The sequence below is a fragment of the Moschus berezovskii genome, chromosome 19, assembly GCF_049115385.1.
Source record: "Moschus berezovskii isolate FMDL1 chromosome 19, NW_MosBer_1.0, whole genome shotgun sequence".
NCBI lineage: Eukaryota > Metazoa > Chordata > Mammalia > Artiodactyla > Moschidae > Moschus > Moschus berezovskii.
In genome coordinates this window covers 75,152,425-75,163,589 of record NC_142478.1, presented here as the reverse complement: position 1 = coordinate 75,163,589, position 11,165 = coordinate 75,152,425, and the positions used below count along the sequence as shown (strand labels likewise).

Sequence of the window (11,165 nt, the reverse complement as noted above, 5' to 3'; positions counted from 1 at the left end):
TTATGGGAGGCCCGCCTCGGAACGCGCGCGCGCGCAGCGGGCCTGGCGGCAAGGGCCGCGCGTGCGCAAAACAAGCGGCCTCGCGTTAAGGTTAGGGCCTGGAGGGGCGCCCCCTATCGGGGGGCCGGCGCGGAACAGCCGCGCGCCGGGCCTGGCGGGCGTTTGTTGGGCGACGGCGCGGCTCTGCGTGCGGGCTTCCTGCTGAGCGCGCGCGGGAGCCCAGTCGCTAAGGCGCGGCTGCTCCGCAGTCCCGCCGCCGCCCGGGCCCGAGCGCCGGACGGCGGGGCCGCTGCGGGGAGCAGGGCGCGCGGCGGGCCGGTAGGGGGCGCGGCGGGGACCGGGCGGCGCGCACCTCCGCGGTTCCGCAGATGGCGGCTGCGGGCGCGGGGCCGGGGGCGCCCCCGGGGCTGGAGGCGGCCCTGCAGAAGCTGGCGCTGCGGCGGAAGAAGGTGCTGAGCGCCGAGGAGATGGAGCTGTTCGAGCTGGCGCAGGCTGCGGGCGGCGCCATGGACCCCGACGTGTTCAAGTGAGCGCCCGAGGGAGGCGGGGTGCCCCGGGGCGGCTGGCCCGGGCGAGGAGGGCTCACTGCCGCCGCGTGTTCTCGCCAGGATCCTGGTGGACCTGCTGAGGCTGAACGTGGCGCCCCTCGCCGTCTTCCAGATGCTCAAGTCCATGTGCGCTGGGCAGAGGGTGGCGAGCGACTCCCAGGACCCCACGGCCGCGCCCCTGCCCACGCCCAGCGTGCCTGAGACCCGAGGTCAGAGCCGGGCCGGGGCGGCGGGTGGGCAGCCCCGGCACTGGGCGCGTTTGGTCCCGAGTGGCCAGGCCTTTCTGTTGTTCTTGTCCCAAAACTCGGTGGGCACATCCGATGGCTGGCCCCTTGGGCTCCAATCCCCAGCTTGGACTTTGCTGTCTACCACCCTGCAGGATTTCCGTCCGCATGGGCAGCGTGCAGGGTGGGAGGCCCAAAGCCGACTAGACCGCATCGGGACTGTGCGACCGGTCTCTCCCCAGCTCTGCACTCAGGTCTTTTTCCCACGAAGCTGGGAACAGGCGGCTTTGGTTCCTTCTTCCCTGCGGCTGTAGCCTGTACTTACATCCTCAGGGAGCAGGGCAGGCAGAGGCTTTCCTGTGCTCGCTTGTTGGACCCCGACCCGGCCCAGGTCCTGCTCAGTCTGGACAGTGAAGCTTCCCTCTCTGGGCAGCTCCCAGCTGGCTGGGTACAGAGGGCCTGGGGTGCTGCTCAGCCTGGAGGGCGTGGCTGGGATAAGCAGGGGCTGGTGACCAGGGTGTCACAGTGGAGCTCTAATCCACCTGGCGTGTTCCTTCTCCTCCGTATTCCAGACACACTTGAGACGCAGCCAAATCTCCGGGCCGGCTCCTTGGCCAGAAACATTCTGAGAAAGGGCTTTGTGGGCAGAGGGCAGCTGGGCCCCTGGTTGGGAGCACCAGGGCCCTGGGCGCCCACATCCCTGCCCTGAGAGGCCCCCTCCTGGGCGCTGCGGCACGGGCCTCCCCACTGATGCTCCGTCTGCTCTCTTTGTCTCTCTGACCTCCAGAGGCCTCCCTTCTCTCTGCCCGGAGCCGTAGTCCCCCCGCGAGGCCCTCCCTTTCCTGCGCCCCACAGCCCACGGCCTCTCCGGTTCTGCTCCAGGGCCCAGCTGCCGCACACTCGCCTCTCTCTCCGGGGCCCCCCGGTTCCCTCCGGTTCTCTTGCTGCCTGTTCTCTCCTTTTGCAGGTTGCGTTTATTGGTTTATTTCTGGGGGTTGGTACTGTTTCCATGGAAACCACCATGGCCTCCAGAAAGAGCAGCTCTGAGCTGCAAGGGCACGGGCGGTGCTGTCAAACCCCGGACTGGCCGTCTGGAGGTTCAGCCCCTAGGGTCCCCCTTGCCAGGTTCCTGAGCTGGGGGTGTGGCTGCTCTGGCCCTTGCTCAGTGCCAAGAGCACAGCGGGGAGGATGCGCTCCTCTCCAGCGGCACCCAGCCGTGTGCCCGGCGACCGACCCCAGAGCTGTGGGCTGAGGGTTAAGGGGCACGTGTGCAGCCAGCGTTGCGCATCAGGTGTTCAGTCTGGTCTGCAGCACCAGTCAAGCCCCTGCTGGGTGCTACCCGTGCCCCTGCCACCCGCCGGTCCTGGCCACCAGACCCCGCTAGCCGGCCCAGCATGGGGTGGGGCTGCGGCAGTACCCACTCCTCATCCCACAGCCTGTCACTGATACCTGGCCTCGGCAGCTGGCCGACTCCACAAGGGGCGCTCTCACCACCCAGCAGAAAGCTCTGGGCTTTTCTGGTTCTAGTTCCCACTGAGCGCTGCAGCAGAGCCCGCAGCGGGGGTTAGGGGCTCCCCAGCTTCAGGGCCCCCCAAGTCACGACTGGCAATGGGCTGCTGTTTGGGGGTTCGCTTCATTAGGGGAGTAAGCCAGCAAGGATCCGTTCAGTAAGGATGACATGGTTCAGCAGCATCACTGACTCCACAGACATGAGCTTAAGCAAACCCCGAGACGGCGAAGGGCAAGGAAGCCTGGTGGGTCCGTGGGGGTCACCACTTAATGACTGAACGACGACAACAAATTGTCGTCTGTCTTGACCCTCAAGAGGGCCCCACAGGAACCAGGCTTTACCCTTGGCTCAGCCTCAATCCTCGTTTAAGTCCATTCCATCTGACCTAACAGCCACATCAGAGGAAGCTGAGCGGACGTGACAAGCTCCGAGCTCCCAAACGTGCCTTGCTGGGTCCGGCGGGCCTGAGGCCTGAGTGGGTCTCCCCATGAGCCCCAGGGCTGTGCGGCTCCTGTAGGCGCTGAGAACCACCCTCAGTTGCATGAAGGGCCTGCTTCCGTCCTGAGGTGGTTTTCCTAACAGCTCCTATGACTTAAGGGTGGCATTAGTTTCTTATTTCCAGGTTTATCAGCCTCACCAGATTTAAAGATGAACGTTACTTTGAGTCCTTTACTTTCCTCTCATCCTTGAGTGTCAGGGCCCTGGTCCTCCTCGGTGGGGGTCAGGAAGCACACGTGTGCAGGCCCCGGAAGCAGAGCTGCAGAGTGAGGCCCGCAGCGGGGGCCCGCCTGCCGTTCAGGGAGCTGCCCGTGCGCCGCGTTTCAGTGGCGCTCGGGCCCCAGGGTGAAGCCGCAGGCTCCCAGACCTGACTTGGCCTGGCCCAGCCTAGGTGGGGAAGCGTGGCCTCTCCAACTGGGTGACCCTGTGGGGTGGGGGCCATGCACTCACAGAACCAGAAGGCTGGCATCTGTACCGGAAGAAGGGCAGGGACAGCCCTCTTGGCTCGCTTTGGTGGCCCCGCATCACCCCACCACACGCTCCAGTCTGCTCCCGCTCAGCCCTGGGTGAACTAAGGCTGCACCTTATTCGAATCGAGTTCACGTGGGGAAACCAGCTAACGGGCTTCCAAGGAGGGGCCACTGCAAACGCTCCCCAGCCCTGTGCCAAGTGGCTCAGACCTCCTGCCATCTGAGGGAGAACTTGCCAGAGACTCCGGGCAGGGCAGCCGTGTCCCTGCAGGTGTGCCAGTGTCAGGATCAGAGCTGGTGCTGTCCACGGCGCAGGCCCCCGCTCCCCACTGCAGACTGCAGGTGTAGGAGCGAGCGTGGAGCCTGGGGCCCCGCAGGGGGCAGGCCCCTGCACCAGTGGTGGCCAGGGGAGAGCCCGGCTGCGGCGGGCCAGCAGGGCGGGCTGGGTCAGGCACGCTGGCTCCCTGGTCCTCCCCATCTCCCTGATGCCACTGCCAGGACCAGCGCAGCCCAGCCGTGGCTGCAGACCTTGCTGGCCGATGGCCGGGGGGTAGCGGTCGGAGCCACGGTCTGCAGGTGAGCGTGGCCGCCCTGTGGAGCCTTGGGGGAGTCCAGTCTCGGGGCCAGGGGTCCCGGGTGTCTGTGGAACAGAGGGGAGAGGGAGGCCACTGGAAGGAAGCACTTCCACCACCAGGTCCAGAGCCGGCCTGATGCGCTTCCTGTGCCAGCAGCCCGGCGGGAGCTGGTTGCAGGGTCGACTCGCCGAGCTTGCCCCCGGGCCTCTGCCTGGCTGCTGACACCTGTGCTCTGTGTCCCTCAGGGAGAAACAAGGGCGGTGGTGCCCTGGGTGGAGGCCCGGCACTGGCAGAACGCGGCGGCCGGGACGGACCCAGCCAGAGGATGCCCCGCCAGCCCAGCGCCTCCAGGCTGCCCAAGGTGGGTGGGCCAGGGAGGAGCCCCCCGAGGAGCGGCAGCTGAGCACCTCTGGGCAGGTGGCTCCCCTCTGTGGCTAATAAACCTCTCTGAAACGCCAAGGGCCTGTTCCAGGCGTGCTCTGTCACCTGTCGGCCAAGTTCAGGCACAAGAGTCTAGACTCAGCTCTGGGGGCCGTCTTCACCACCCGCCTCCTGGGCCTCTCAGGCCTGCAAGAAACCTGCCTCTTGCCGGGTCTCTCGCACTTTCACCGAGGCCCTCCCCAGCACACAGAGCAGCAGTGCTTGCGCACAGAAGGGCCAATGAGCGACGGCTGTTAAGCCTCCGTGGGTCGTGCACGCCACAGACAAGCAGGACCCTTCCTCCCAGGGTCCTGAGCGCCCACATCTTACCTGCAGGTCCAGACTGTGGACCCTCCGCAGACCTGAGGTTTCCACACTCCACCTCTAGGCCCTTAGGCTGCCTGTCCCAACAGAAGCCTAGTGAAGTCACTCAGTCGTGTCCGACTCTGCAACCCCACAGACTGTAGCCTACCAGGCTCCTCTGTCCACGGGGTTTTCCAGGCAACAGCACTGGAGTGGATTGCCATTTCCTTCTCCAAGGGATCTTCCCAACTCAGGGCTCGAACCCAGGTCTCCCATGCTGTAGACAGACACTTTAGTCTGAGCCACCAGGGAAGGGAAACAGAGTCAACTGAAAAACCAGCAGGGGGGTCCCCATGCTCCTGCAGACAGATGAGCTTGTTCCAGGCACAGGTTTAACTGAGAAACTTTAATAGGAAACAGGTGCGGGGCTGCGGCCGCACCTTCAGTACTCCTCCCCTTCCTCGGCCTCCGCCTCCACCGAGTCCACGCCCACCTCCTCGTAATCCTTCTCCAGCGCCGCCAGGTCCTCCCGGGCCTCCGAGAACTCCCCCTCCTCCATGCCCTCCCCCACATACCAGTGCACGAAGGCGCGCTTGGCATACATGAGGTCGAACTTGTGGTCCAGGCGGGCCCAGGCCTCGGCGATGGCCGTGGTGTTGCTCAGCATGCACACGGCCCGCTGCACCTTGGCCAGGTCTCCCCCGGGGACCACCGTGGGGGGCTGGTAGTTGATGCCCACCTGCCGGAGAAGCAGAACACGGTGAAGTTGGGGGTGTGGCCTCGGAAATGGTAATGGGGGCGATGGACCCACTTTAGATGATGTCCTGTGGGAACGGGTGCTGTATTTTGGGGCAGTATCTGCCACTCTTTAATATCCTACATTTTCTCCTTTAGAAGACGACTTAAGCTTTTCAGCCTTCTGCACGACTGAAATATCTTGCCACATACACACTTTTATAACGAGAAAACCTAATACAAACATGGAAAAAGATTCCACGAAAATGGTGCACTCCTGAGCAAACACTTAACACACGAAGTCACACTCAGACTGACAAGTGAGGATGCATCCCTGTCCATCAGGGGTGAACTGTCTTCCGCGGGGACAGCAGTGTGACCTCCTGTACCTCCCCACAGACTGGCCTCCCCTCTGGCTCACACACTCGGCCAGGACGGGAAGCAAGACTTCCCTGTGGTCCAGATGCTGCGGTTTACTGCAGGGGGCCAAGGGCTGATCTGGCCCAGTGACTAAGATCCCTCAGGCTGCGTGGCATGGTAACAAAAAAGCTTTCAAACCAACCTATAACCTAACCTCGGAGGCCTGCAAGCATCTACGGAAGGTTTACCTTCGTGGATATTTCTAATTGCTGAGCCCTGTTACACACACGCTTTACCCCGTGAGTCACTTTCCATGTGTGAGTGGTACACCCTCAGATGGTCCCTGGCAAGGTGTCCTGAGGGGCTGACAGGGGCCAGGAGGGTGCAACGCCGTGGCTGTGGTCAGAGGCGAGCTCTGATTCAAATGGGAAATGAAGGCCCGCACGCTGCTGCCTGTCCTCAGTTTCAATCTGCAAACACCCCGGAGATGGTGACTCCCAGCACACCGGAGGGACTCCTCAGGGCTCAGACGCAGGAGCCAGCACCTTATCTAACGCAGATCAGCTGTGAAAAAGGACTCAACAAGGAAGAGGGCGCAGGGTTAACAAGCCCAGGCGTGGCCAGGCACTTAGCCTGGTGATCACGGTGGGACATTCTGGGACTTGGCTTCAAATTCAGGATGCTCTTCTCTGGGCAGACGTTTCACTGTGACACTAAACACAGTTGGAGAAGCCACTTAATTATTAGTGTGATTTTGTATGGGAGGCGGCATTCCAAGTCTGGCTTGGAGAAACAGCAGTGAACCACCCTTGGTCCCACAGGAAACACTACATAAAAATAGAAGATCCTCTCTACAAAAATGTAAACGTTGCCTCAGATTGCGTGACAACTGGTGACTGAAGTAATGGGAAATCTGAACCCACTGTTTGTATCACAGAATGACACCATAGACTGACACGGTCCTTGGGCGAGCAGCGGGGAAACCTGAGGACAGGCAGGCCTGCAGTCGGAGGTCTCTGAAAGCTCCGTCCTTCCCTCGCTGCCCTTGAGGCCGTTAGGTTCTAAAAGCTGTCTCGGCCTCTGTCTCTGAAGTGTACGATATTAGGAATGTTAGCCCATGAGCATTATGGGTTGCTTCTAAGAAGTGAAGGTGCGTGAGTATTGGTCAAGATCGAGGCATCCAGCTCACTGATTGCTAACCTTGTTGTCCCTGCAGCCCCGCTGCCCTGGAACAGGGACCCTCCGGGCGGGTCAGCACCCCGCCCCCGGGCCAGCCACGGGCAGAAAGCTGCACACGCGCGCTCTGCCCTCCTACCTTGAAGCCGGTCGGGCACCAGTCCACAAACTGGATGGTGCGCTTGGTCTTGATGGTGGCGATGGCCGCGTTGACATCTTTGGGGACCACGTCCCCCCGGTACAGCATGCAGCAGGCCATGTACTTGCCGTGGCGAGGGTCACACTTGACCATCTGGTTGGCCGGCTCGAAGCAGGCGTTGGTGATCTCGGCCACGGACAGCTGCTCGTGGTAGGCCTTCTCAGCCGAGATGACCGGGGCATACGTGGCCAGGGGGAAGTGGATGCGGGGGTAGGGTACCAGGTTGGTCTGGAACTCGGTCAGGTCCACGTTGAGGGCGCCGTCGAAGCGCAGGGAGGCTGTGATGGAGGACACGATCTGCCCGATGAGCCGGTTGAGGTTGGTGTACGTGGGCCGCTCGATGTCCAGGTTGCGCCGGCAGATGTCGTAGATGGCCTCGTTGTCCACCATGAAGGCGCAGTCCGAGTGCTCCAGGGTCGTGTGCGTGGTCAGGATGGAGTTGTAGGGCTCCACCACAGCCGTGGAGACCTGGGGCGCCGGGTAGATGGCGAACTCCAGCTTGGACTTCTTGCCGTAGTCCACCGAGAGCCGCTCCATGAGCAGCGACGCGAAGCCCGAGCCGGTGCCGCCCCCGAAGCTGTGGAAGATGAGGAAGCCCTGCAGCCCCGTGCACAGGTCCGCCTGCGGGAGGGAGAGGCGTGAGCCGGGCCGCACGCGCCGCCGAGAGCCCGGGCCTCCCCTCCCGTCCGGGAGCCCCTGTGCCCCCTCACCAGTTTGCGGATGCGGTCCAGGACCAGGTCGACGATCTCCTTGCCGATGGTGTAGTGGCCGCGGGCGTAGTTGTTGGCCGCGTCCTCCTTCCCGGTGATCAGCTGCTCCGGGTGGAAGAGCTGCCTGTAGGTCCCCGTGCGCACCTCGTCTGCGGGGGGACAGCGGCCGGGCTTGGAGGACGCTGGCCTCACCCCCGTGGCCGGCTCCGGGACCCGCCCGTCTGCCGGCCCCCGCCATTGCTCCCAGGCTGGGGGTCGGGTCTCCCAGGAGAGTCACCGAGACAGACTCGGCCCACCTGCCATTCACGGCTCCAGGAGGGTCCAGTCAACACGGAACAATCCCCAATGTGGCCGGTTCCCGAAGGACGTGAGTGCCCAGGCGGCTCTGTGTGCGCCTCTTGCCCACACCCGCTGCTCCACCCCGGGCGTCACTGGGCCAGTCCTGCCACCCTGGATGGGTGCCAGCCTGGCTGCCCCAGGTAACCCCTGGGGCCCAGGTCTCCCAGGTCCGGGGTGACTGTCTGTCGTCTCCTGGGTAGCCCCTCCCCTCAGAAACTACCTCGGGCTTCTGACCTGGAGGCACCTGGCGAAGGTTCTGGGCTTCCCTTGACGAGTGGGAGGGTACCTACCGACCACGGTGGGCTCCAGGTCCACGAACACGGCCCTGGGCACGTGCTTGCCAGCCCCGGTCTCACTGAAGAACGTGTTGAAGGAGTCATCCCCACCGCCGATGGTCTTGTCGCTGGGCATCTGGCCGTCGGGCTGAATGCCATGCTCCAGGCAGTACAGCTCCCAGCAGGCATTACCGATCTGGACGCCTGCCTGCCCCACGTGGATGGAGATGCACTCTCGCTGGAAGCAGAGCAACGAGTGAGTCCGGGCAACATGGCAGTGGTCTCCGCGGAGCACACAGATGTACCTGACATCTTAATAGTTCTAATATCTTTCGGTCTCTTAGGGTCTTGTCAGACTTTGTCCCAAGAGCTTCCCAGGTTGACAGCAGCCCTACATGCTACCGGAGAAGAGCGGACAGACTGCCCGAGGGAGTGAAACAGCTGAGCCAAAGCGGAAGCAACGCCCAGCTGTGGATGTGCCTGGGGGTGAAAGGAAAGTCTGATGCTGTTAAGGACAACATAGCCAAGGAACCAGGAGTGTTAGGTCCATGAATCAAGGTAAATTGCAAGTGGTCAAAATAGGATTAGCAAGAGTGAACGTTGACACTCTAGGAATCAGTGAACTCAGATGAATGGGAATGGGTGAATTTAACTCGGACGACCATCATATCCACCACTGTGGGCAGGAATCCCTTAGAAGAAACGGAGAAGCCATCATGGTCAACAAAAGAGTCCGAAATGCAGTACTTGGATGCAATCTCAAAAATGACAGAATGATCTCTGTTCATTTCCAAGGGAAACCATTCAATGTCACAGTAATCCCAGTGTATGCCCTAATCACTAATTCTGAAGAAGCTGAACAGGTCTATGAAGACCTACAAGACCTTCTAGAACTAACACCCAAAAAAGATGTCCTTTTCATCACAGGGGTCTGTAATGCAAAAGAAGAAAGTCATTTTCTGTCTGAGCACCTGCCTATCCAGCATGGAGACAGACCTGAACTGTCATTATAAATGTCTTCCCAACACTCAATAAAAACAGTAAAAACCTACACAAAATCAGCATCAAGCCATTCTTTTTCCATCCAAGGCTGGATTTACCAATCTGATGTAAGCAATGGCTCAGAAAATCAGACACAGGGTATGAAATAACACTCCTCAGTAATCAGACAACAGATAGCACGGAACAGCGAGTGAGCCCTCCGAGTAGGGAAACAAGACAAGCCCGCCAGAGGTCCCAGCACGTCCAGGCTGCAGCTGAGAGAGGAGACCCAAGCACAGCCCCGGGACTGCCCAGGTTCAGTGGGGGAGTCCTGTGCTGAGAAGCCAAGGCAGCTGTAAAGTCTGGTGCTGGAGCAGAGACAGCTGCACCGAGGGCCCCCCGGGGCAGCAGGGAGGTCCCAAGTCCTCACTGTGGCTGCTCGGCACAGAGAGGGAGGGGCTGAGCCCACGCCTGCCGCGGCAGGAAGACGTCCTAAGGCAGAGAGCCCCGAGGGGTTCCTCAGCAGTGAGGCCGACCCTAAAGACCGCCTTGAACCCACCCGAAAAAGCTTAAGAGCAGGACGCAGAGGGATCAAACTCTTCCCAGGTATACCATCCCACCAGAAAGCCGAGAAACAGCTAAAAGAAAATCCAAAAAAATCTCCCATCTAATAATGTACAACTCATAATGCCTGTTATCCACTGCTGTACTGAACATGGGTAACAAGGAACTACCCCAGAGCAGAGAGAACTCTGCCCAGTGTTGCGCGGCAGCCTGATGGGAGGGGAGTTGAAGATGAACGGAGACATCTGCGGGTACGGCTGAGCCCCTCTGCTGTCCGCCTGGACTAGCACAGCTCTGTAAATCAGATATACCCCGAAACAAAGTAAGACCTTCTTAAAAAGACCCAGAAATGACAGATGATTAGCAGGTTAATGACAGAATGAGTAGAATTATATGCCTCAGGAAGGTACAGGAAAAATGAGCATAAGGAGAAACACATTTGGCATATAAAGAAAGACCTAAATCAAACTGCCAATTATGAAAGAGAGTCTGAAATGAAAAAGACACTGGGTGAGATTAATAACTGACTGTATGTTTTAGTAACTATAAATGGTATAAAAATAAAACAACAGAGTAATTCACAGCGGATTATACACGAAGAAGATCTGACATGATCAAACAGTCCTGGAAATAGTGGTTATACCACAGTTGAATGTACTTAACAGTTAAAAGTGGTAAAAATGGTAACTGCTGTCATGTGTATTTTACATATACACGGAAAAGAAATAGTAATAAAAAGGAACTGTGTTGCAACAACACATCTCATAATAATGAGTTAAAGAATCCAAACAACAATAACAAATTAGCTCAACAATCCAAACATCTTTACATAAAAGCCTAGACAACAGAGCTGTGGCTAGGCAGGGGAGGCAGAGGGGGTAAGGCTGCAGTGAGGATTTACAAAGGGGCACCAGGTAGCTTCCCTGGTGGCTCAGAGGGTAAGGAGTCTGCATGCAGTGTGGGAGACCCAAGTTTGACCGTGGGTTGGGAAAATCCCCTGGAGGAGGGCATACCAACCCACTCCAGTATTTTTTGCCTGGAAAATCCCATGGACGGAGGAGCCTGGTGGGCTACAGTCCATGGACATGACTGAGCGACTTCACTTCTTCTTCACCAGGTAACTGGGGGGTGATGGATATGTTCATTATCTTGATTGAGGTGATGGTTTCATGTCTGATCAACATGTTGATATTAAACCTTGTCAAATTACACACTTGCAAATAAAGATACTGCATGCCAAACTAAAAAAAAAAAAAAAATCCCACAACCCCAGTGAAG

The 11,165-nt window shown here is 59.6% G+C and overlaps 2 protein-coding genes across 2 annotated transcripts; one reads left to right on the top strand and one right to left on the bottom strand.

Moving 5' to 3' along the window:
• Positions 1-118: 118 nt before the first annotated feature.
• Positions 119-4,284, top strand: LOC129542503 (mitotic-spindle organizing protein 2). The gene is made up of 3 exons (XM_055404982.2): positions 119-526; positions 609-757; positions 4,071-4,284. Exons 1-3 carry the CDS (start codon positions 369-371, stop codon positions 4,226-4,228), a joined length of 465 nt encoding a protein of 154 aa, XP_055260957.1. The 5' UTR covers positions 119-368; the 3' UTR covers positions 4,229-4,284.
• Positions 4,285-4,990: 706 nt separating this feature from the next.
• Positions 4,991-10,132, bottom strand: LOC129542509 (tubulin alpha-3 chain-like). The gene is made up of 5 exons (XM_088827868.1): positions 10,058-10,132; positions 8,358-8,580; positions 7,729-7,877; positions 6,959-7,639; positions 4,991-5,287 (listed from the first exon to the last, which is right to left on the bottom strand). Exons 1-5 carry the CDS (start codon positions 10,130-10,132, stop codon positions 4,991-4,993), a joined length of 1,425 nt encoding a protein of 474 aa, XP_088683994.1.
• Between the last annotated feature and the right edge of the window lie 1,033 nt (positions 10,133-11,165).

Excerpts from the sequence above, each read along its gene's own strand:
- LOC129542509 (XM_088827868.1), bottom strand. The coding sequence starts at position 10,132 with ATGTCTCCGTTCATCTTCAACTCCCCTCCCATCAGGCTGCCGCGCAAC. Across the intron at positions 8,581-10,057 it reads AGAGTTCTCTCTGCTCTGGG|CGAGAGTGCATCTCCATCCA; the intron begins GTAGTTCCTTGT and ends CTCTGCTTCCAG. Across the intron at positions 5,288-6,958 it reads GGTGCCCGACCGGCTTCAAG|GTGGGCATCAACTACCAGCC; the intron begins GTAGGAGGGCAG and ends CTTCTCCGGCAG.
- LOC129542503 (XM_055404982.2), top strand. The coding sequence starts at position 369 with ATGGCGGCTGCGGGCGCGGGGCCGGGGGCGCCCCCGGGGCTGGAGGCG. Across the intron at positions 527-608 it reads ATGGACCCCGACGTGTTCAA|GATCCTGGTGGACCTGCTGA; the intron begins GTGAGCGCCCGA and ends TGTTCTCGCCAG. Across the intron at positions 758-4,070 it reads CAGCGTGCCTGAGACCCGAG|GGAGAAACAAGGGCGGTGGT; the intron begins GTCAGAGCCGGG and ends TGTGTCCCTCAG.